Raw genomic sequence first — 26780 nt, forward strand, 5'->3', positions numbered from 1 at the left:
TGTTCTAATGCATTTTAAATGCTCCCACACTCGGCAGTTGGGACAAGTATTAATTGTCTCTTGCATTGCCCGCATTCTTATTGGTTCTCTGTAATGGAATAACCTTGACAATGATTGATTTTCTGTTTGCTACAATCAACGTTAATTGATTAAAAGAATTACACTGTGTATCTTTTGTTTACACACACTGAGAGTGGGACTCACCTTGGTTGCAGGTGGCCCCTCCATAGGCGGACTGCGAGCAGTCGCAGATGTAGCCGTTGCTCTTCTCAACGCAGCGGCCGCGGTTGTGACAAAGATTGCTAGAGCCGCTGCAGTATCCTGGACAGCCGGAGCTCACACCAGGGGTCATCTTGGCCCTCTCCTCAAGGTCAAAGGTCAAGCCGTTGACCATGAAAGACCTGATACAGCCCAGGAAACCTCTCTGCTGGGATGCTGTTCCTCCTGAGAACATATTTATCTTTAGTTAAATAATTTCGCTATAAGGAGCTACTGTAAATATTACAGTAATTATTGTTATTTATGAAGCTACTATACAATAAACAGCCAGCGTGAATCTAGGGGATCAATTTAGACATTTGAGCATAAAAACCTCATCTAGAGTAATAATGCAAAGTATTCGCCTTCATTAGTTTCAGAGAAAGACTCACACTGTACTTTGTAACTCCACGTTTTCCCTCCCAGAGATGGAAGACTGATGACTTTGGAAGGAAAATAAATTATATAGTTGTGCGAGTAATTTATCTGAGAGACAAAAAAAAATCACAAACCTAAAGGCATAATCTCCTTTCACAATCCCTTAAGGCTGATAAATGAAGCTTGTTAAATGTTGTATTGTTTCAGATGAAGAGAAGCTCTGCCTTTATTTGCTGCATGCATTTCTTATGCGTTCTCTCATTTGAAATCGAGCTACTTCAAGTAAAATCCTACCTGCCAGTGTTACTGGCAGTGATGTATTGTGTCAGTGCTGTTTTTAGTGCTATTAACCCTTCTCCCTGTTGAGATCCCTGTAGCAGAATTCTTATTACAACACGACCCACAGTTGTCATTTTTCACAGGATAAATGGATAAAAGGCATCTGATGCTACCGGGAACAAAATGAATGTTTTGTTTCCTTTTCTGTTGCAGCAAATTTATGATACTTGATGCAACTGTTGGGAATTTTTAGAACACTTTGTCTCATCTGTGTAAATGACCCATTCTTAGAACTTTTTTGTTCTCTTCATCACCATTTGCAGTCTATAAACACATTAACAGCATGACCTGTTATGGAGTTCATAAAAACATAGATAATAAGGAAATATGCCTTCATCCATAAATAGTGATAATGGGGCATTTTTTTCTGTTTTATGTGCTATAGTAATATAAACACAATACGAAATCGGTTAAAATGAGAATTGGCGGGTCAGACCTCAAAGGAAATCGGGAGTTGGCATCAGCCAGAGAAAAGTCTGATTATTTCATCTCTCTTACAGTTTTCGCCTTCATAAAACAGCTTAGATTTCCAGCTAACAGCTAGTCAGAGATGAGACAAGCCAAGTTCAAATCTGCCACGTTAAACAACTCCAATTTCACCAGTGAGCTAAGAGAATGCAATAAATGATTACACTGTCACCATGTCTGTTTCTGATATGGATAATGAGGTATGAGGTTAACACTGAAGACCATGAAGTGAGTCTCTGTCCATTACATAGAGAGAAAAAACAAATAGATGTAACATGTTTCTCCAATGTGAAACACATGATCAGAATCTGAAGAATCAGAATCAGAATGAGCTTTACTGCCAAGTTTGTACAGACAAACAAGGAATTTGACTCCAGTATACTCAGTAAGGTTTTCTTTTTTTTGTATATATAACACTGGAAATAAAGAATATCTTTTAAATGTACATTTATACACAATTGACTCTACAATATAATATAATGTGAGATCAGTCCAAGTATGCATGGTGTTGTTCTGGGACTAAGACTGTCAAGTGTTCATCAGCGAAACAGCCTGAAGGGAAGAAACTGTCTCTGTGGCGGCTGGTTTTAGCAGACAGTGCTCTGTAACATCAACCTGAAGGTAGAAGCCTAAACCTTGTCTATGTGTGAGGACCGTCTCAAGTTTTGCGAAATGGAGGTTCCTATGAAGTGAAAGTGGTCAACAGTAGATAGTGTTGTTGAGGATGGTAGGGGCTTAAGTTCCAGGTGTGGTACACCAGTGTACCAGCCGATCCACCTCCTGTCTATGCAGACTCATCACTGTCCTGGATACGTCCAATAACAGTGTCATCTGCAAACTTCAGGAGTTTCACAAACAGGTCCGCTGATGGGCAGCCATTTGTGTAGAGGGAGAAGAGGAGTGGGGAGAGAACACACCTCTGGGGGGCGCTGGTGCTGATGCTTCTTGTGCAGGAGAAGATGCTCCCTAGCCTCACCTTCTGCTTCAGGAAGCTGATGAGCCGGTCAGGAGCCAGTCTTTCAGGAAGCTGGTGATCCATTGGCAAATGGAGGCGAAGACTTTGAGCTGAATGAGCTTCTGATGGAGGATGTCTGGGTTGATAGTGTTGAAGGCTGAACTGAAGTCTACAAACAGGATCTTGGCATACATCCCTGGGTGATTGAGGTGTTGCAGGATGAAGTGTAGTCCCAAGTTGACTGCATCATCTGCCAACCTGTTTGCCCGGTAGGAAATCTGTGATGTTCTTCAACACCAATCACTCAAAGGATTTCATTACCACAGGGCGACGGGCCTGTAGTCATTTAATCCTGTGATGGTTGTGTTAGGAATAACCTTTATTAATATTACTCATAGCTGTTTTTCCCATTTACACCATAGTGATATAAAGCATAAGTTCTAATGTTTCCCTTTTGTTAGAATAGGATAAGAATGCATCGACACATATTACAAGGATAAATGGCCCAAGGGTTGTCATGAATGACCTAAGGCTGGGGCACTGGGGTTGATAGTGGAGCAGCCGGTATCTGGTTTGATTAGAAAGCCCAACACACACTTAGATTAAGGATGGACACCCGCTACTACACAACCTACCAGATAGACACCACAATGGTGACACATAGTCTATTGATAATCACTGAGGGAGTGCAGATCCATTGCATTGAAGTGCCAGATATAAAACTACATATGAACTTCTGTCAAGGTTCTTCGTCATCCTCTAACAGACGGCGACGGTCCGAGACGGGAGCCTCAGCGCTGATCTCTGTAATCATTTCTCTTTAGATTAAAGGAGCTGAAAGTTAGAAACTGTTTGAGAGTTGTTCCTTTAAGAGTCAGTGTTAGATAGAGTGTGTGTGATTGCTTCTGGGGACCAAGGACTGGAGGAACTCCGAGACGTCTGACCGCCAACAGGGTGCGGTAGCTCATACGGTTGTTTTCTTGGGTACTGGGATAATGGTGGAAAGTTTGAACCAGGAGGGAACCTCACACAGCTCCAGTTACTTGTTAAAGATCTCAGTGAAGATGGGTGCCAGTTAGTCGGCACAGGCTCTCAGGCATGATGGGGAGACATTATCAGGTCCTGAGGCCTTCCTTGTTTTCAGGTGCTGAAAGATCCTATTTACATCTTCCTCTTAGATCCTAATTGCAGGTTGGGGTTCTGAAGGTAGGGGAGTGGTTCGTGTATGGCAGGAATTTGTGTGGGAATGGAATGTGGGGGAGTTGAGTTGAGGTGTGAACTGCTGCTCTCATACCTGCAGTAGAAGCCATTCAACTGATTTGCCAGACGAGGATTCTGCTCAGGGTGGGGGGAAGGGCTCCTGTAGGCAGTCAGGTTGTTCAAACGATTTCAAACAGCAGTAGCTTTTCTTCGCTGCTTTGATCTCCTCAGTCAGTTTCTTCCAGGCCTGCTGATACACAGCCCAGTCTCCACTGCTGTGAACCTCTTCCTTATCCCTGTGCAGCTGCCTCAGATGAGAAGTGAACCAAGGTTTATTGTTATTGTATGTGCAGAAGGCCTTGTCTGCACACACGTCCTGACAGGAATTAATGTATAATGTCACCACTACAGTGAGTTGGTTTAAATCAGTGGCTGATGTTTCAAAAACAATCCAATCTGTGCAGTCACAGCAGGCCTGTAACATCTGCTTTGACTCATCAGTCTGCCTCTTAACAGTCCGAACCACAGGTTTGGAAGCTTTTCATTTTTGCCTGTAGGTTGGGATGAAATGGACCAGAGAGTGGTCAGAAAGTCCCAAAGCAGCTCTGGTGACAGCATGATATCCATTCTATAAAGTTGTGTAGCAGTGGTCCAGATTGTTTTTGTCCCTGCTGGGACATTTAATGTGCTGTCTGTTTTTGGGAAGTTCATTGGAGAGGTTTGCACTATTTGTTGTCAGAGCTTCACTAGCAGACCGGCTCTCTTCCACTCAGTGGCTGCAATCAGCGGCACCATCTTGGATATGTGACCATATGAAGGATAGAAGCTAAAAGTATACCATAGAAAATGTTGGAACACAGGTTAAATGTAGAAATGTAAAAATTATCCTATTTGATATTTGACATGTTAAAATTATGGATGGATGATATTGACTTAAAGGTTTATCACAATACTTTATGGTATGTATTTGGAAATTGTGTAGTGTTGATAATACGTATTTAAGAACCTATTGGCAGTCTACAAATACAGAAACTGCTCTTTAATTAAAATACAAAACAAACCAGGGTCGGGTGCAGTGTGCGGCGTAGCAGTAGACCATATACTGAGGCCTCAGTCCTTGACGTAGTGGTCCCGAGTTCGAGTTACGACTCAAAGACCTCTGCTGCATGTCTTCCCCCTCCTTCCACCCCACTTCTTGTCTGTCTTTTTTGAAAAAATAAAATAAATACCACTAGGGCCACAAAATATGAAAAAAAAGACTCTCAGCTTAATGTCCCACTTTGCATAAACAGCTGTGCTGTGGATTGGCAGTTGGGGCCAGCCGCTATGGGCTGTTATAGGTAAATTAAAAATATCAATATCTTTTTGACACCCATAAAACTGTGGTTAGAGAACCCTTACAAGTCTCTTCCTATAATTTTTTTACCACTACCCAAACATAAATGAACGGCAACAAATGAAATAAAGTCTGGATAAAGATATTAGTTTAACAAATATGTATATCAATTTTTAATTTTGATCCAGATGTTAAAAACTCTCATCCTATACATTTAAAAGGTAAACAAACATTGTGTGCCAGCACAAGGTGATGTGCCATTGTGACGTGAAACAAACCATGCTAACCCATGTTTGTTGTCTAGGTTGATGGTCCCCCCATTTGTCCTGACAACAGTAACCACGTTCCCCTCATAACTACCTGTCAAATCCTCATACAAGCCCTTGTGGTGTATTCTGAATTAGAGCCACTGCATTAGTCTTTCTCCCTCACTTGATAGCGGGAAGCCATTTTGCTGTTGTGTTTACCTCTAGACCTGTTTCGCATGGCTACACATCCTTCATTCTGTATCAATTTCATATTTATATTCTTTTTTAACTAATCCCTTACTGTTTAACGACTGTAAGAATGATATGCTCTAACCAAAAACACACATTATATTTAAAAAGTGTTCTTCGTGGGGAGATCAGGCCTTTAACACTTTTTGTTTTGCAGGAACTGTTTGTTGTGACAAACTAATAGACTTCAGTTCAAATAATCATAAATTTTTTTGTAAAGAAGAATGCAATAACCATGTAAAGAGTTTTGAAAATAAACATAGCATCAGCTGCTATGAGATTGTTAAGTTTGGAAGGATTTAAGGGGGTATAACTCCCCTTTGGTCTGGTCCTCGCTGTGACTACTTGTCTGCTCTAAAACCGATTTTCATTGCAGATGCAACAAATTGCATATAAGACATCGACTGATTCAATTATTATTGAAAAGTTTATTTATTTCAGTAACTCAATTGACTGGGTAAAATCAATTAAATAGATTAAATAAACACAGACTGACGTTTTCAAGCTGTTATTTCTGTTAATTATGAAGAATAATAACTGAGACGGACAGAGTAGGGGGTTTAAACCGGATATATCAGAATCAGAATCAGCTTTATTGCCAAGTTCGTACATACAAACAAGGAATTTGCCTCTGGTACACTTTGCTCTTTTGTTCTGTTTTTGCATTACAGAATATACAAATTTACAATTTACAATGTACAATATAGACATATCTAATAAAAAATGTGCATTTGCAACATCTGGATGCTGTTGTTCTGTACTCTATTAACTGTTCAACAGAGAAACAGCCTGGGGGAAGAAACTGTCTCTGTGGCGGCTGGTTTTAGTAAACAGTGCTCTGTAGCGCCACCTGAAGGTAAAACTCTAAACAGTTTATGTGCAGGGTGTGTGGGGTCTGCAGAGATTTTGGCAGCTCTTTTCTTGACCCTAGACCTGTATAAGTCCTGGATGGAGGGAAGGTCAGCTCTGATTATTCTCTCTGCAGTCCTGATTATTTGTTGCAGTCTGGACCTGTCCTGTTTTGTGGATGAGCCAAACTACACTGAGATGGATGAAGACAGGACAGACTGAATGATGGCAGTGGAGAAGATGACCAGCAGCTCCTGTGGAAGGTTGAACTTCTTGAGTTGCCTCAGGAAGGACAGTCTCTGCTGGACCTTCTTTCAAACAGTGTCTATGTGTGAAGACCATCTCAGGTCCTCAGAGATGGTGGTTCCTAAGAACCTGAAGTGGTCCACGGCCGATACTGTGTTGTTGAGGATGGTGAGGGGGGTGTATGGGGGTGGTGTTCTCCGAAGGTCCACCACCATTTCCACAGTCTTGAGTGGGTTCAGTTCAAGGTAGTTCTGACTGCACCAGTGTACCAGCCGATCCACCTGCTGTCTGTATGCAGACTCATCACCGTCCTGGATCAGACCAATGACAGTGGTGTTGTCTGCAAACTGCAGGAGTTTCACGGACGAGTCCGATGAGGTGCAGTCATTTGTGTACAGAGAGAAGAGGAGTGGGGATAGAACACACCCCTGGGGGGCACCAGTACTTATTGATCTGGATCGGGAGAAGATGCTCCCCAGTCTCACCTGCTGCTGTCGGTCTGTCAGGAAGCTGTTGATCCACTGACAGGTGGAGGCTGGGACGTTGAGCTGGGTGAGCTTCTGGTGGAGGATGTCTGGTATGATGGTGTTGAAGGCCGAGCTGAAGTCTACAAACAGGATCCTGGCGTACGTCCCTGGATGGTCGAGGTGTTGCAGGATGAAGTGTAGACCTAAGTTAACAGCATCATCTGCCGACCTGTTTGCTCGGTAAGCAAACTGCAGGAGGTCCAGCAGGGGGCCTGTGATGTCTTTCAGGTGCTTCAACACCAGCCGCTCAAAGGATTTCATGACCACAGACGTCAGGGCTACAGGCCTGTAGTCATTTAATCCTACGATGGTGGGTTTCTTGGGAACCGGGTGGATTGTTTGAGGCAGGAGAGGACCTCACATTTCTCCAGTGATTTGTTGAAGATCCTTGTGAAGATCGGAGCAAGTTGATGTGCGCAGGCTTTCAGGCATGATGGGGAGACGTTATCAGGTCCTCCAGCTTTCTTTGTTTTCATGCGCTGAAAGAGCCTGTTTACATCTTCCTCGGAGATCTTTAGTGCAGGTAGAGGATCTGATGGTGGGGGGTTGGTAGCTTTATGGGAGGAATTTGTTCCTGAATGGGATGTGGAGGAGATGATTTGAGGTGTGAATGGCTTCTTGTCATGTCTGCAGTAGAAGCCGGTCAGACGGTTGGCCAGGAGACGACTCTGTTCAGGATGGGTGGAGGGGCTCTTGTAGGCAGTCAGGTTTCTCAGACCAGTCCATAAAGCTGAAGTGTCACCAGTAGAAAGGATGTTCTTCAGCTTCTCACTGTAGCTTCTCTTGGCTGCTTTGATCTCCTTTGTTAGTTTGTTCCTGGCCTGCCAGTACCGCGCCCAATCTCCACTGCTGTGAGCTTCTTCCTTTTCCCTGCGCAGATTCCTGAGGTGTGGAGTAAACCATGGCTTGTTGTTCCCAAAGGTGCAGAAGGTCTTGGTCTGCACACACATGTCCTTACAGAAACTGATGTATGATGTCACCACATCAGTTAGTTGGTTTAAGTCAGTGGCTGAGGTTTCAAAAACAGTCCAGTCTGTGCATTCAAAGCAGGCCTGTAGCATCTGCTTTGATTCCTCAGTCCACTTCTTAACAGTGTGAACCTTGGGTTTGGAAGCTCTTAGTCTCTGTCTGTAGGTTGGGATGAGTTGGATTAGATAATGATCCAAAAAACCCAGAGCAGCCCTGGTAACAGCATGATATGAGTCCTTTAAAGCTGTGTAACAATGGTCCAGTGTGTTTTTGTCTCTGGTGGGACACTTAATATGCTGTCTGTATTTGGGGAGTTCATTGGAGAGGTTTGCTCTGTTAAAATCTCCCAGTATTATGATGAAAGAGTCCGTGCATTTTTTCTCCACATCTGTAATCAGCTCAGCAAGATGTTTTTCAGCAGCAGAAGTTCAGCCATGCGGTGGAAAATATGAGCCGATTATTATAAACGAGGAAAACTCTCTCGGTGAGTAAAACAATTTACAGATTATGGAAAATGAATCCAGATCAGGACTACATGTTTTTCCAGCACTTTTACGTCTCTGCACCAACCTTCATTTATATAAAAGCAGATTCCGTCTCCTCGCTTCTTCCCCGATAGCTCCGCGCTGCGATCCGCTCTGAGCAGCTGGAAGTCCAGCAACAGCAGTGCGCGGTCCGGGATGTTTTCACTCAGCCATGTCTCGGTAAAGCAGAGAACCGCTGATCCGTGGAGGTCTGAGGACAAGCAGCTCGTCCATCTTGTTGTTGAGAGAGCGGACATTTGCCAAGTGGATTGGAGGCAGTGGTGTGCGAAGACCTCTTTTGCGGAGCTTTACCAGCGCGCCAGCACGCTTTCCCCTCCGCCGTTTTCGGCGCAGAATCCCATAGAGTGCCGCAGCTCCGCTTGCCAGGAGCTCAGTGAACCTCGGATCGATGAAAGATGGTGAAAAAAAAACCAAGAGAGGACTCTCTGATGTTGAGAAGTTCCTCTCTACTGAATGAGACCACAGAACTGTGGCTCAAAAAACATAAAAACACACAAAATACAAAAACAAAGAGAGAGCGAAGCTCCGAGGCTGCCATCGTCGGCGCCAGACACTACCAGTCAAAAGTTTTAGAACACATTTCTCATTTAATGGTTTTCTTTATGTTTATGACTATTTACATTGTACGTAGATTCTCACTAAAGGCATCAAAGCCGTGAATGAACATAAGCAATTATGTAGCAAACAAATCATTGTGAAAGAACTTTAAATATGTTATATCAGAATCAGAATCAGAATCAGAATCAGAATCAGAATCAGAAAAGCTTTATTGCCAAGTACGTTTTTGGACATACAAGGAATTTGTTTTGGCGTAGTCGGTGCAATACAATACAAATTAAACAGTATAAACATATCTACAATATAATATAAATATATGTGCACAGTTTTAAGTGAGTGAGAGTAAATATAGAGCAGTATAAGATGCAAGAGCAATACAACAGTGCAGGTGATCATTGTGCAAGTAAAGCAGGAGTCCAAGCTTAGCGTTAATGTAACGCATAGAGTTACAGGTTACAGGTGTCCTGTCAGCAAAAAAAGGGGGGGTGTGGGGGAAAGGGAGAGTGTCAGGGTGGTTTCCGGGCTTTGTTAACCAGGCTGGTGGCAGATGGGAAAAAACTGTTCTTGTGGCGTGAGGTTTTGGTCCGGATGGACCGCAGCCTCCTGCCAGAGGGGAGAGTCTCAAAGAGACTGTGACCGGGGTGGGAGGGATCAGCCAGAATCTTCCCTGCCCGCTTCAGGGTCCTGGAGGTGTAAAGTTCCTGGAGCGACAGTAGACTGCAGCCAATCACCTTCTCAGCAGACCGAATGACACGCTGCAGCCTGCCCTTATCCTTGGCTGTAGCAGCGGCGTACCAGATGGTGATGGAGGAGGTGAGGATGGACTCAATGATGGCTGTGTAGAAGTGCACCATCATAGTCTTTGGCAGGTTGAATTTCTTCAGCTGCCGCAGGAAGAACATCCTCTGCTGGGCTTTCTTGATGAGGGAGCTGATGTTTGGCTCCCACTTGAGATCCTGGGAGATGATGGTTCCCAGGAAGCGGAAAGATTCCACAGTGTCAATTGTGGAATCACAGAGGGTGATGGGGGCAGGTGGGGCTGGGTTCTGCCTGAAGTTCACAACCATCTCCACTGTCTTTAGAGCATTGAGCTCAAGGTTGTTCTGGCTGCACCAGTCCAACAGATGGTCCACCTCCCATCTGTACGCAGACTCATCACCATCAGAGATGAGTCCGATCAGGGTGGTGTCGTCCGCAAACTTCAGAAGCTTGACAGACTGGTGACTGGAGGTGCAGCTGTTGGTGTACAGGGAGAAGAGCAGAGGAGAGAGAACACAGCCTTGGGGGGAACCGGTGCTGATGGTCAGGGAGTCAGAGACGTGCTTCCCCAGCCTCACGCGCTGCTTCCTGTCAGACAGGAAGTCAGTGATCCACCTGCAGGTGGAGTCGGGCACACTCAGCTGGGAGAGCTTCTCCTGTAGCAGAACTGGGACGATGGTGTTGAAGGCAGGGCTGAAATCCACAAACAGGATCCTGGCGTAGGTTCCTGTGGAGTCCAGGTGCCGGAGGATGAAGTGAAGGGCTAGGTTGACTGCATCGTCTACAGACCTGTTGGCTCTGTAGGCAAACTGCAGGGGGTCAAGGAGGTGATATATTGTAGATTCCTTAAAGTAGCTGCCCTTTACTGTGATGACTGAAATTTTAACCTTTGGCCATCTCTCAATGAACATCTGGGAAGTTCTTTCAAGAATCTTTGAAAAACCATTTCAGGTGTCCACCTCATGAAACTCAAGGAGAAAATACCAAGAGATCAAAGCAGTCATCAATGCAAAGGGTGGCTATTTTGAAGAATCTGTACAAGACAGGCAAAAATCCAATTCCTGGGATTTGTTTTGGCCTATCGTTAAAAACTGATGAAGCCAGTGGGTTTTCTTGGTACAGCCTGTTTTATTTTCTATCACATCTGTATTCTGAACCATGTCTTGGGACTGTCTGTCTGCCTTTAGAGCTGTACCACCAGATTTCCTGGTTCGCTCTGTACACATCTCCATAGTCTTTTCCTATTTACCATCATGCAGATCAAGTAATTATTTTGCTAGCATACCGTTTGTTTAGTTAGACTAGTGTGTGTACTATCCCAAATAATAATATACACATACTGAACTACGAATGCAAAAACCTTGTGACAACAACAGCTGTGTACATTATATCATCATGTTAACTTTATTTTGTTAGAAAAAAATGAAATGGCCCCTTTGTGCTTCATGAAAATAAATGTTCTATGAGGCCGAGAGAGGACTGCCACCTCCCTCTTTCCTTTCACTTACTTAGTAAATAATTTTTAAGGTAAATGAGCTATTAGGTGCATAAGCAGTGTCCTCAAATGGAGATTCTATTAAAAAGAACGAAAACAATGTTGTGTCATTACTGAGACACACTTAAATGTCAGAGTAAAGAGAACTGCAGCAGAAATGTGACAAAAGAATGACAGTGACTGCACACCAGGGAAGCAATGAAAGAAATAATAAAACAAATGATTTTTAGAAATAGTTTTTTCATTACAAGACACTTGAATACATTCCCACCCTACCTAAACAGCTGTGAGAAGCTATATCTCTCTGTGAATATGTAACAGATATAGAATAAGAAGTTCACTGACTTGCTTTTTGTCTCTCTGTTATAATATTTGCATAGATCATGTCTCAAATATTAGAGTCATGGAACATTACCATCAATTTTACATCCTTTTAATAAAGGAGGAAGGGGCACCTGAATTATACTGCCAGTTTAGAGGCCACATAAAACCACCAGGAATTGCCAGAATCTCATCACATATGGACGTGACCTTCAATCAGCTCCACTTTCATGGCACATTCCTGAGAGACGTCAAGGTGTGCAGAAAAAAAAGCGCTTTATAGAGTTACAAGATATAATGGTTGTAGGATTACTGGCCTGTTTAGAAATGTGAATAAAGGTGTAATTTTTTTATTTATTTGGCAACAAATTTTTGTCTTTTTATTATATTAAATATAAAACAAAAATTAAACACATTTTTCCTCATGTTTTTCACCACAAGAAATGAAAAAGAGCTCACATTTTAATTTTGTATTTTGAAACAAAAATCAAATAACTACATGTTTTTCATCTCTGGTTTTTGATGAGAAAATCCAGTCACCAGCATATGCACAGAAATTATAAGCATGGAAGATTTGTAGTAGCCTCTTTCCTAAGCAGCCGACTAGCAGTGCACTCCAACACGTGGATAGGACAGCATTTAGCAACTCCTATTTAGCGAAGCCTAATCATTGATCAATAAGCTTGGGTTTTTAAAGATGTCTTTCCAATGTTCAGGTTTCTTACATTTCTGAAAGTTGGTGATGTTGAAAATGTTTGGAGTTTTGAAAAAAATAGGTAACTGCAACATATATATTTTGTAAATTTTGTGAATTCTGTTTGGCTTCTATTTCACCTACTGGTTGTAGTACTTGTTTTTGTCACAGGGTAGTGCTATCCTCATGTATAAAGGTCCAAAGTTTCAGGAAATGCTAAAACCTCGTTTTACGTGTTCTTGCACACTTGGACTTGGAAAAGTAAGACGAAAGACGAAAGTAACAAAAGACATATTGAGCCAAGACTAGTTGGAGAAGACAATGAACAAGCTGAAGTGTTACAACAAATCAGTGAGCTAACTAGAAAACAAGAATAAGTTATGATAATCACGCCATCATTATCAACTAAGCCCACCAGGTCATACGTGTATGTATTTTCTTAGAGAAAGAGAGCAGAGTGACTGTAAAAGAAACATGAAGTTTATCTCCTTAGATAGAAAACTATTTAACCATTTAAATAATAGTCTGAACTTGACTGTAACTAGGGTCACTTGGAATTTGCGTACTTGACTTGGAATCTGTCTGTATGATTGGATAGAAGTGACATTTTTTCCCTTTTTTGTAGAGTTCATTGAGACGACATTTGTTGTGAATTGGCCATATATAAATGAACTGAACTGAAATTGAACTGAATATTTGTTATAAGCTACAAAATAACCCAAGGGCAGAATTTTCTAACATTTCATCAGAAGAGGACACAAGAATAGAGGGTAGAGCCCGGTGCAAAGCGAAACCGGCAAGTCAGCAAAAAGAATATTCTTTTTACTAAACCACTCTTTTTTTTAAAAGTTATTACTATCTTTAAACGTTCACATTTGTAAAATACACACATGACATTTTAAGTATTGGTTTTGATTCTTACAATCTATTCCAGGATAAAATTAATCATAATTAATAGAGACAGGCTAACCAGAGTAATTTAGTTAATTTCCAAATATCCCTTTTGCAATGTTTGTGCTGTTTTGGTTTCAACTTACAGATTTGTTGCAGTGATTTCTCTAAAAGCTAATGTTTCTCAGTTGCAGCAGCTGTTGCTAGTAAAACAAAATCTGTCCACCGCTCATCAGCAGCAACAAACAGCAGATGGACAAAGTCAGTGACTAGTTAGTGTGTGTATTACTAAGTGCCTGAAGGCAGGTGGACGGCTTCTCCTTTTTTGATGTACTTATCAATAATTATAGACCAAGATCCACTGATTGAGCAGAATGCCAGGAAACCAACACTGAGTCAGTCTTAGTTGCTCAGCTGATGGGAAGTCTCTTCTGATCATTGTAATCATACTAATCTGTGCAGGTGAGTCTTATCCTCTAAAACCTTTGATTTATTATTTTTCCCCAGGTTGGACTAATAACTGATCTTTTTGTCTTTACTCCCACCTCTCCTCTAAACTCCAATGTCACATTTATTTTATTCACCAGTCACCTGAGTTACTTTATGTGCTTAAATATTTTCTGCATACTTTGATGCATTGCATTGGAATATGTTAATATGTATCAAAGTCATCACAGTTCACAGGGTTACAGAGATTAATGGATACCAATATTTTCTCATTTTTAACTTGTCAAATGTAGACAATGCAGGTAGAACACCCTTGATGTCTGTTTTAGTGTGCTGGACAGCCCTTTACATTTTCAACAAACAGTGTTGTACTTAAGAAAAATGAAGGGGGGATTGCTAAGGGGATTCCAGGAAAAAAATGGCATTGAATCTGCAGTATTAGCTCCTCTTGCTACTGTTCTGGGGCCTCATGTATGAAACGTATTTACGCACAAAAACCTTGCATCCCAATTTTTTACGCACAATTTGGCATATACAAAAATTAACTTTGTGTGAAAGTGTGCGTAAATCCACACTTTCATAATCAATTATCGACAATAATAAACTACATAGAACTAAACCTCACCTTAATACACTGAAATATAACTCCATTCAGCTTATTTAAATAATTTCATTACTTGAGCTTCTATGGGCTGAACCAGAGCAATGAAACTGAATCACATTTAGCCTCATACAATAACGTAACACACATCAGACGTAAACTGTAAAACTTCCTGTGTTTTTATCACCTGTAGATGGAAATGCTCATCAGTCTGGGGGCTGAGGAGCATAAAATGCATGTGAATCATCTAAGGGATACTTTCATTCTCACTGAAAAGAAAAAGGTGTTGGGATAGCAGATTAATACCAAATAAGTCAGGTTTGATGATTCCTAAGGTGGACAACATGGAGATAATCACACATGTCCACAAATAGCTGCGTAAAGTTGCACGTTATTATGGAACGATGGCAACTGTGGCACAGCTGAAGGACATCGCCAACGGAAGAAGTCGGATGGATCTGCTGGCACATGATGATGCATGATTAGATTGCCCAGTCCAATTATTTCCGAGCTCTGCACAAAGCTCGCGTTAGTGTTACAGAAGGAAACCAGGAGGAACTGTGTGTGGCTGGTGCCAGTTCAAGCTTTTCCAACGCTGCAGTCGTTTCAACCGGTGCTTTTTAAAGGGAGCTGACTGACAGGTCGGGTATTTAAAAGTCATCCCTGAGACGGGCTATGCCAGCCATATGGGATGGCCTCATCCATATGTTGCTCAAATATATAAACTTCCCCTAAACTGTGACTCTCATTTGCAGCGAGGAGATGATTTCTGAATGTAATCAGAGCTATGGACTGCACTCATACTGCTATAAGGGCCCTATCTGTATGTGAATATACTTTTGTGAATAGAAATCATTTTCATTCATTATATGTGCAACCTATTTGTGATGCGCAAATGTGTCTTACTAATGCAATGGCACAACAGCCTCCTCAACTTATGACCCTTTATACTATAAAAATGATTATAATTAATCTAATAATAATAGTTGTTGAAAAACCAGCAGATAACCGAGGTCCCTTAGCCAGCACGGAGTCATCGAGGGTAGTTCCTCATAGCATTCTTGCAGCAAAGCCCGCGCAGCCGGGTCTTCAGGCCGGCTGGGTGACGGTACGTAGAAAGCATAGTCCTAGATCCCAGCCCACAGGTCACCACCAACCGTCTGCGTTTCTAACAGATTTTCCCCACTCAGTGATACACCCGCTGAGAAGCCAACTCTGGTAACTGGCAGCTCCATAGTCAGAAACATGGCACTAGAGACACCAGCGACCATAGTCAAATGTCTGCCAGGGGCCAGAACGGGCGACATCAAATCCTACCTGAAACTGCTGGCAAAGGATAAGCGGAAATACAGTAAGATTGTTATTCACGCTGGAGGTAATGACACCCGGTTACGTCAATCGGAGGTCACCAAATTTGCTGTTGCCTCGATGTGCAAGTTTGCCAAAACAATGTCGGACTCTGTAATTTTCTCTGGTCTCCTTCCTGATCTGACCAGTGACGACATGCCTATGTGTGACGTTGCACAGAACAACCAAGTATTGTGTGGTGCCTGAGTTGAACCAGAGTTCGTGCTATGGAACCTCTTTTTGTTGGTGGAGGGAAGCGTCATGAGTTCAAAATCACATATGGGAACCCGGAACAGGTTCCGAACCGCATTGGTGGAAAAGGTTATGTGTTTACTGAGATTAAGAGTGTGATATTCGCAGTGTTCTGCTGCATCATGACTGGGAATTTTACTTTTTTGTCACATCACCAACTAGTTTCAATTTTTCATTTTCATTTTACCCCTCTAATGTTTAACATTCGACACAGTCGATATTTTCCCCAAAGCAGCTGATGGACCAGTCTTTTCTGAAAAAAGCAAACTCACCTCAAGTGAGTGTTTATTTCATAACTATTGCTGTTTTTTATCTTCTCTGTTGCAACATTTATAATGTACAAAAAAGAGATGATAGAAACTTGGCCTAAAATAAACACCAGTAGATTACAGCATTCTGAAGACCTCTGCTGGACTTTCACCTTCACAGCTGCTAAACCTTAGTTAAAGTTTGTAGCATGCATTAGGATGTGTTTCTGATTATGTTTTGGACTTTTTCTTGTGGCATCACTGTTACAAATCACAGCTATACCAAAAATAAATATTCAATCTAAATTCTAAAAACTACTAGGTAAAAATGCTGAATACTAACTAACTTTTAACCATTCAGCCAATGCTTCTCCTCAATATAGCTAAAATAAAAATCATGCAAAGATGTATTCAGTTTAATGCAAAGCCTACCCACAAACAGCTGGCTACTGAGCCGGAGGCGGAGATGTCCGTCAGCTGGAGCCGCCAGGAGGCGAAGGGGCAGCTGGTCAACCTGCAGGGAGGCCTCTTTCACATTTCGCTCTGCCCTCACGTAGTGCCACTGTCTGTCATTCAGAGGGAGGTGAGACTTAACGGACAGGACTGCCGGACCGTTGCCCACATCAAAAGAGAAAGTCACCGCCGTTGGAGCTTGGAGACACACACACACACAGACAGAGTCAGATCAGACTGAATATGATATGAGGTTTTATATGTTGTTCTCCATCCTCCCTTTCTGATGCAACATGATACAATGCTGCTGAAAACGTGATGACCTGCATACATTTCTGAAGGGGCTCAGCTGACAGCTTGTCAATATTTCACAATGTGTCTGATGCTGCAGCAATACATAATGACTCCAAATATCCACACAACTTCCCTCACAGGTTTGAGAACAAAACACATGATAAATGTCCACCGTCACTTGAGCCTACTGTCTAAGCTTTTTGAGCTTAACACATGAGAATCAGAATCAGAGTTGTCTGCAAACTTGAAGCTAGGGTTTGTACGTTTCTTTTGTTAAGCTCAAACCTTTTGTGTAAATGTATAATTTGTTTTTTGTTGCAATAAATCAGAGAGTTTTTCCATTTTATTTCCACTTCAATCGTCAGACAAATTCATTAAGCTTTTATATGTGTATGACAGCAAGCTATTGCTGTTGACTGCACTACTGGGATTACATCATGCTGTGCAAACCTGACATGCTGCTTCTCTGGGAAATTGAACTGTCAACTTCAGTACTCCCAAAGAAGAGCAAAGTATTGTATATTGCTGATGGCTTTTGTGGGCATTCTTTAAATGTGGACACTCTGGCATGCAGTCTGACATCTCATGATGTACTGCATCAATCCTACTGTGGTGTAAACATTCACTCACAGCTCAACTCCACCCTGATAAAGTCCTTCAGGCCCTGATTCTCCAGAAACACTCCTGAGGGAGAGCTGGTCTTGAAGTAAAAGGAAATGTCTGAGGCTAGCTCTGCCTGCAGGGTGGGGAAGTACAGGTAAGACGATTCCTGGTAGAAAGAGGCTGCGTTCCAAATAGACTCTGGAAGAAGAAAAGGAAGAACAGTGAGATGAAACAAAAGAACCCAAAAAAACTCCATCCGTCCATCTGTCCGTCCATTCCACTGTTGTTACAATGATACATGGGTCATTCTGCAAACTCTACACTCTTTGGTGTGTACAGCTATCTGATGTCAATATGTTATCACTTGTAATTCATGATTTATTTAGGAGGTTGTGAAAGTTGTCATGCACATCTTCTCTTTAGGTGACCCCATACACCTAGCTTTTCTGAACATGAAACCACATTTCAGATGCATTTACTTCCAGACATGAATGCCTTATTAATTTTGGAGTTTTCATTTTTTATTTCAACTATTCTTTTTTTGCAGATTCGAATTCTTAAAGACAAAATATCAGTGATCCTTAAAACAAATGTGTGCAAGAGTTTAAAAATGAGGTTTTCTATAATTCCCAAATGATAGAATTATGTATACAAACAGGCTCAAATATATAAATATAAAAACCCACTAATGTTTGGTTGAAGTTGTCCTCTCTTTATTATTTCATCCACTGTCAGTCAGTACCACTAGCAGCAGCACATGTACATTACAACAAAATCTGTCCTCTGCATTTAACCCATCCCTTATAGGGAGCAGTGGGCTGCCATTGTGCAGCGCCCGGGAGCATTCTGGGGCTAAGAGTCTTTCTCAGGGAGCCAGAGTGGCAATCTGTGGGATACGAACCTGGCCCCTTGTGTCCCCTCTGGAACGCAAACCTCCTGTTCTAACCACTAGGCCACCACTCCCCATAATACTCCTGCAACAAGATCCTACCACCACCATGCTTGGCAGCAGGTACAGTGTTCTTAAGTTTGAAAGCCTGGCTTTGGCTCCACCAAACATCACCCTTATCGTTGTGGCCAAAGAGAAATGTTTGTCTCCACTTATTTTGCTTATCTTTGCAGGGAGCTGAAATTTCAGAAGAAAGGGATTTTGGAGCAGTCCATTACGATGTAAAATTGATTTACCTGTGTACAGTGATCCTGATGTGTGAGCACCTTCCAGTTTATGGCAGGCTTGTGCCTTAGTAGTTACTTGGTAGTTGCATGTAGAACATTTGTGGGATATGCTTTAAAGTGCCAGGAAAGCAACACATTTAAATTAACTACCAATTCTGCTAAGAAGAGTGGCCAAATATCCAACCAGAATTATTTTAGAAGCTTGCTGAGGGCTACAAAGAGTGTATGGTTAAGGTCTAAGATTTTTCTTTGCTTTTAACCGATACTTAAAGGAAAATTAATTTAAACTAGAAGAAAGAAACAGTTTGTGAAATATTTAGAATTCTTTTTTCTAAACCTTGCATTTGATTCCAGCATAATGTCTTATTAAACTTCTGAGTGATGAAGTAGAAGGCAACTGGACTTGTTATCTTGTTGCCTTCTACTTAAGCACGTAGGATTGTCATGTCTTGGATGACTGACAATCTACACCAGCAATTTATTGGGAAAGTTGTGATAGAATATTGTTTACCTCTGTGTTTCAGAAATGAGGAGACCAGCTGTCGGAGGTTTAAAAGTGAAATGCTTTCAGGATTTAAGCAGCTGAACAATTTGTGGGATTTCGTTTTTTATCATAATGCTCCAGATGTTTTCACTGTGTGACAGATGTGGACTGCATGCGGGTCAGTTTTCAAGACACAGCCAAGCTGTGGTAATCTGTGGAAAATCAGGTTTGTGTTTTGGACGTAAACAAGACACTTTATACTTTGTCGGGTTTGCTGCATATGCCACTCATATAAATACTTCTATTTTAACAAAGATTTAGAGCTCTTAATTAAAGATAAACCTTCTAAATACCAGTGAAAACTTGTAGAAAATGGAGTTATAGGAAAGATTTGATTGCTGTAATACCAATAAAAAATTCCTATTAATTAACAAGATGGGCATTAATAATGTTTTACATTTCATTTTTTATTAAAACAGAAATATATGCTTCTTTTTCAAAATCAATAGTTTCACTTTTTTTTTCTTTTCCGTTTCCTGTCTCACTTCCTATTAAAACAAACTTTTTGGTGATGACACATAGGGCTGTATAGCTAGATTATTTGCTGAATGCTGCAATAATGATATCAGTTCTGATTAACCCTCAATTTATTTTTACCATTTTCTTCCGTTTCACTTTATCACAATGTCCCACCACTCTTTGTGAGCTAAAGCATTTAACCACTAAGGTATACATCGACAAGGCAAATATATTATTGGCATGCAGAATCTGCATGCACCATAGTTCTAATATAACACCCTTTTACATTTTTTCTGCTCTATAAACTATGCGATGGCAATATTGCACACATGAATATGCAATGCGGTTCAATATATTGTGCACCTCTAGTGTCTACTATGTGCAGAATATCTGCAGAAGGGTTTCAGGTCTTCCACCATCAGTTTTAACTTTGCTATGGAGGAGGACGAAACTCAGCATTCTCCTCTGCACCATGCACAGGTTGGTTTTTTTTTGTGCAGAGCACTGCACACCATCTAGTCTGCTAACCTGCTAGCTGCACGTTTTAATACCTTTTGGTATTCATTTTTGAATGTCACCATGAGATGAGGAATATCTTATCACCTATGTCGACAGATATAACTTACAATTGGGTATTGAAAACATTAATCAGATCTATTGTCTCATGCTCCAACCTTACATGATGCCATTTTACTGAAATAACCACCACAATAAGTTATTAAATGTTCTAGCCTTTCATTTTTAAGAATCTCAGCTTACAATACAAAACAATATTAGCATCAATCACTGATAAAAAAAAAGCTGTATAAATAAACTTTGATTGATTGAGTGTCCTACCACAAGCTTCTAACAATAGTTTTGTAGAATTTTGACCTGTTCCTCTTGACAGAAATGGTGCTAACTGGGTCTGATAGTAGGCTGCCTTGCTCGCACAAATTTCTAGCCCTGCCCAAACATTCTCTATAAGACCAGGGCTTTGTGATGGTCACTCCAATAGTTTGTTCTCCTTGAGCCTTTGTTACTGACTTGGTGGTATGCTAAAGGTCACTGCCCAATGAAAGATCTTGTTACACCCACGCTTTAACTTTCCATGTCTTCAGATGCACCTTGAATATTTCCACATTATGTTCTTTCTACGTTGTCGCCATCTATTTATGAATCACTATTGTCCTACAGCACAGCACTCAGTCAACTCAGTCAACCCTTTACTTCACAGTTAGGTGGTGTTCTCTGGCTTGACAGCTTCTTCCTTGTTGTACGAAATGTAACAATGGTCATTATAGCCAGATCATTGTTAGACAGCACATCATGTCTCCAAAGATCTTTGTTGAGTGCATTTGCAAACACTAATTTGGCTTTTTAATATTGCAGCCACCAGTATCTGCTGTGCCTGTTGCGGCAGCAATCCCTGAACCCGATGGTGGACACTGGCAATAAGGGATGTCATCAAGCTGAAGGAGTCCTGTCGGCTGTGGCTGGCTTGCAGGACTCCCGAGGCAGATGACAGGTATCACAAGCGTGCCACGGCCAGGGCAGAAACAGAGGCAAAACCACAGGCCTGAGAGGAGTTCGGTAAGGCAGTGGGACTATCAGTCAGCCTTCTGGCAAACTATCCAGCGCCTCTGGAGAGGGAAGCAGTGCCTCACCAACACTGTTTACAGTGGGGGTAGGGAGCTGCTGACCTTGACGGGGAACATTATAGGGCAGTGGAAAGAGTACTATTGTGGGCTTTCCCAAATTCTTGAAAGGGAGGTATTAACAATATTAAAATTCTTAATGCATTTAATCTTCTGAATAAGTAATAATTTTGGTGATCCTAAGTTACCTAAGAGAAGGAATAGTTTCTTCAAACAATGAAGGAACAGGTTTAGTCTTTTTAACCAGTTTCTGAAAAACATTTATTTTTAACAGTAAATATAATTTATAGTTTCTTCTCCAACTTAAGCTTCACAACTTCTTTGTCAAAAACAGGGTTAAACAATAGTTGAAATACTGCCTCAGGCTCAATTTTGTTGGTAATGTTGTGCTTCTGTTCATTTGAGAAAATATTCAGACTGTATATTCCACTCTGTCAGTTATTAGATTTGCACGAGAGCAGAGGGACTCCTAACTCTTTATCCACTGACAAACACAAAAGCACAAGTCCGAAAGACATGGTGTGAATATTGTTTGTCTCAAATCTGCCTCCATCTGCAACCAAATCTGGTACAGCCGCTGCAGTGCCAAGGTGATCACCTACTGTCTCCATAACAACGCAGAGAGCCGACGCGGTAGAAAGCCTGGGATCCGGTCCTGTTGGTGTCTCCGATCACTATCTGGCTGACTGGAAGGTGATCTTTGTAGGAGAGGATGCCTGTGTCATTAGTCCTGAGATAGACAGCGAAACAGATGTGTCAATAGTTCAGCACTGCCATCAGGGACTGGGGTTCTTTATACAAGACTTGATGAAGTCATCTATTTTCTATAATCGTAGAATGTACAGTAAATATCAAAGAAATTAATCTATCACTATGTAGATAGGTGCCTGTGAAAATATGCATACTGTGCTTGGATCAGCGATTAATATGCTGTAAACAGCAACATCCAGCTCCTACTGCCCAATGCCTTAAATGAACATTTACCTACCATCAACACACAGAAATGACAATTAACTTCCATTTGTTCAAGATATAATCAATGTAACTCAGATATGTAATATATTATATCAGACATGAACTGTACTGTATTGCACCGACTACGCCAAAACAAATTCCTTGTATGTCCAAAAACGTACTTGGCAATAAAGGTTTTCTGATTCTGATTCTGATTCTGTAATTAATTATTTTATGGGAAACACTGAAATGAAAATGTTGATGAATTTTCTCATATCAAAATTCTAAAGTCATGAGAGGACAAGACCTAAATTCTATATAATAGGGTTAGTTTGTCATTAACTTATAATAAACAAAACACAAATATTCAGTGGATGTGTGGATATGGAACATTACTGAAAGTTTCACTGATATATTCACCTGATCACCATAATAAAGCTGAACGAGTGATTATTATTTTGAGAGTTTATAGTAATAGCATGATAGCAATAATTAAATTGAGTTCAGTTTACTTACATTATGTAAATTAAAAAACAAATGTCTTCTCAAGATACTTCATAAGATAAACAGATCCAATTCATCTCCAATTATATAGAGCCATGTTATGTTTTTATATCAATGTAAGTCTTAAACACTTGTGCCTATAGATGGACTTACCCTGGCAGGATTTCAGATTTTCAGGAAATCTGAATAAAAAAAAACATTTTCACTTCAAAGACAAAAGTAACTTCAGTGTTCTTGCCAGCGCAAATTGTCACCGCTGCGCTGAAATTTAGGCCGACACGTTCATTTTTTATGAGGTATCGGCCCTTTGACTGACATCTGGGCTCCCTCCATGTGGTCTTTATTTTGGCTATTGCGCATGCGCTGAGTCTGTTCGTGCTTCCTTTCACCCTATGACCCTGTGCTACCGCTAACGATAAAGCTTTCTAAAATCATGCAAGCTTCAAAGAGTGGGTATGAATGGCGTCATATCATGACGGGCCTCCAGAAGAAAATATTTTCTCATCTCCCCCCCGTCAGACATAAATCTTCTCTCCCCCCAGCTACGCTCATAAAATTTCCTGGTGAGAACCCTGAACTTTATGACAAATTAATGGCAAAATTGATTTTATGAGGAATTACTGGTGGAAAATATGCACTCATCAGCTTTGAAGCTGCTAATAAGACTTTCTTGGACTGTCCAACATGACAATGGCCCACAAAGACAAGACCAAGCCAACCTATTACTGGCTACAGAAGGGAAGGTAACAGTTCTGGCTATATCAGTCTCCTGACCTCAATATGACTGAGCCAATTTGAGCAGATCTCACACCTGCAATTCAGCCAAGGTAGCCCAGGTATTTACAGGAATTGGAAGCTTTTTTTATCATTTGAGAAAATGAAGTACATCATCCAAAATTACCACAAAACACTTCAAGCAGTCATTGATGTTAGAGTGGGTCATTTGGGTATAACTGGATTTGTCAGAGTCTGAGTCTGTGTGTGTTGGTGTATGTGCTGGTGTGTGTGTGTGTTTGGTGTACTTGTCTGCATAACCATTCAGTGTTTCACAATTGGTGCTGGAGTTCTCAGGTGCGCTGGATGACAGGTGTTTCCTATCTGCTGATTGCATGAAGGAGTACTTAACGGGAGGCTGCCAACATTTCAACGCCAGAGTGTTTGCCTTAGTGGTAACAAGCCCAGCCTCTACTGATTTTTTCGCTTCATTCATGTGCTTCTAGTAACTTTGTATTTTGCTCCCTCGCAGGTTTTTACCTGAGGCTTTGTTTACCTTGCTGAGTTCCGACTTCTTTCCAGAGTTTCTCTGAGCATCTGGATGATCAACTACTGAGTTTCGGGTCTACCTTCTTGTGGATTTCTCTCACTACCGTCTGTACCTTTTGGACACGGACCTAGCTGGCGGCTTCCAGTTTCCTTCAACTCCAGGACCAAGGCATAAGCGTCCCCTGTTCCATCCTCCATCACAAGCATCGGCACCTGAGCTCCATTTGGTTGGCACCAAGACCACAACTAAAAGACAACTGAACGATCTCTCTTCGCAAGCTAAGACTCTGGATCTCTCTACTCCTGGCGGTTCAAGCTACAGCAATTTAGTAAGCCATTTCTCAGATCTAAGTAATCGGTTGCTTCATATTATTCGTTTGTTCACCAGTCCTTTCTTCTTCCTTCCCGTACAGTTGGTGTTTCCAGTCCTCGTCCCTGATTACTTTGCTGACAATAAAACCCGTAAAACCTTTACTTCTGAGTGTTCTCTGTATGTGGGTCAAAACTGTATTGAAAATGACAGAACACTCTGGCCAACAAGACCCTGCAGAAAGACTCCGAAGAACTCTTTCTGAACATGCAAATCAAATTCATTCTCATGATTCATCTCTCCGTCTTCTTACAGAGCAGCAGTCAAACTAACCAGAAGTTAGTGTAGATTACCTCCATGCTACAACAGACTCTCAGAACCCAGTCCACCACACAGGTAGATGGCGGTGCCGCATCTCTGGTAATTCCACAGCCGCCTCTCTCTCGTGACGTCATTTCCACTAACCCTGATAAATTCTCTGGAGAAGTGGGTAATTGTAGGGGGTTTTTACTCCAGTGTGCATTAGTTTTCAACCGCTCTCCACGTTCCTTCCCGCATGATGATATTAAAATTTCATACATCATTGGTTTGTTGACCAGCAAAGCTTTGCAATGGGCCAAGGCCCAATTTTCAGTTTCCTGTAATTTTGGTTGTACCTTTGAATAATTTATTTCAGGATTTAAGCAAACATTTTCCTCTGAAGTGGACAAATTGGACACTGGACGGCAGCTGTGGGCATTAAAGCAACGCAATAGACCCCTCACTGAGTTTTCAATTGAATTTCGTACTTTGTCAGCAGCTTCCGGTTGGAATGATTGTGCTTTAAAGTCTGCATTTTCTCATGCCATAGACGAGGTTCTAAAGGATGAGTTAGCTCTGGTTGATGAACCTCCCACATTGGATGAAGTAATTTCTTTGGCCACAAGAGTGGATAACAGAATAAGGGAAAGAAGGAGAACCAGAACAGAAAGGTCTAGTAATAGACCACAGACTAACTTTTCACCCATTGCTAAACCCTTTCAGCCCTTAGCTAGTGCGTCAGAACCTACGCTAATAAGACGCAGCCGGTTAAATCCAGAAGAGAGACAGAGACGCAGACAAGCCAAGCAGTGCTTTTACTGTGGTTCTCCTGACCATTTTGTAGCTGACTGTCCTGTTTGTCCCAGGCAGCCAAAAGACAGGGTCCGCCAACCATGAAGGGGGGGTTGGTGCACCATTCTTTAAATAGTGAAGCCCCTAGACTCAGCTTGCCAGCAACTATCATAGTTAACCAACAAACTTTGACTATGTTCGCCTTGGTTGATTCCGGAAGTGAACAGAATTTAATTGACTCAGGATTAGTACGCAAAGCCGGAAATGAAATACAACCACTTGTTTCCCCGCAATCTGTGTTAGCCCTAAATGGACAGGCTTTACAGCGAATTACACATCAGACTAAACCCATTGACCTTTGTTATCAGGAAACCATAGAGAGAAGATATCCTTTTTTGTATTTCCAGTATCACAGGGCTCCTTGGTCTTAGGTTACCTCTGGTTGCGAAAACACAATCTTCATCTTGATTGGTCGGAGGGTCACGTTGAATCTTGGTCCATTAGTTGCCACTCATCTTGCCTCCAGTCAACGTTTGCTCCGAGCTTTTTAGAACAGAGTAGTAAGGAGAACGAAGACATTGATCTATCACATGTACCCCCAGAATATCATGACCTCAAGGGAGTCTTTAGTAAGAACAAGGCTTTGTCCTTACCACCCCATAGGCCCTATGACTGCGCTATCGACCTTCTCCCTGGCGCCCCCTTACCATCTAGCAGACTATATAATATCTCTCGTCCTGAACAGAAATCAATGGAGAATTATATTAGTGAGTCCTTATCTGCAAGAATAATCCGACCATCTTCTTCTTCTCTAGGGGCCGGATTTGTCTTTGTAGGGAAAAAGGATGGGTCATTAAGACCCTGTATTGACTGTAGGGGTCTTAATCAAATCACTGTCAAAAACAACTATCCTCCTCCACTACTTTCCTCAGCTTTTGAACCAGTTCATGGTGCTACAGTATTTTCTAAACTAGGTCTGAGAAATGCTTACCATCTTGTTAGGATCCGCAAGGGGGATGAGTGGAAGACGGCCTTCAAGACTCCACTCGGTCACTTTAAATACCTGGTCATGCCTTTTGGTCTATCCAATGCTCCTGCTGTCTTCCAGGCTCTTGTTAACAATGTGCTTAGAGATTTTCTGAACATTTTTGTTTTTGTATATCTAGATGACATTTTGATCTACTCAAAGGACATTGAGGAGCATCGTCGCCATGTTCGCCAAGTGCTTCAATGTCTTCTAGAAAACCATCTCTTTGTGAAGGGTGAAAAATGTGAGTTTAACCAAACCTTTGTCACCTTTTTAGGATACAT

The 26780-nt window shown here is 41.6% G+C and overlaps 1 protein-coding gene across 2 annotated transcripts in view; it reads right to left on the reverse strand.

Annotated features, from left to right (window-relative positions):
- cntnap5a (contactin associated protein family member 5a) overlaps window positions 1-26780 on the reverse strand; it is a 299922-nt gene that overhangs the window by 73183 nt on the left and 199959 nt on the right. For both annotated transcript variants that reach the window (XM_047371007.1, XM_047371008.1), the window contains 4 exons: window positions 21949-22076; window positions 17558-17728; window positions 16613-16831; window positions 205-444 (listed from right to left, as the gene is read on the reverse strand). In XM_047371007.1, coding sequence (XP_047226963.1) covers window positions 205-444; window positions 16613-16831; window positions 17558-17728; window positions 21949-22076 — 758 coding nt within the window. The remainder of the gene's footprint in view (window positions 1-204; window positions 445-16612; window positions 16832-17557; window positions 17729-21948; window positions 22077-26780) is intronic.

Source organism: Girardinichthys multiradiatus, chromosome 7 (genome assembly GCF_021462225.1).
Source record: "Girardinichthys multiradiatus isolate DD_20200921_A chromosome 7, DD_fGirMul_XY1, whole genome shotgun sequence".
Taxonomy (NCBI): Eukaryota; Metazoa; Chordata; class Actinopteri; order Cyprinodontiformes; family Goodeidae; genus Girardinichthys; species Girardinichthys multiradiatus.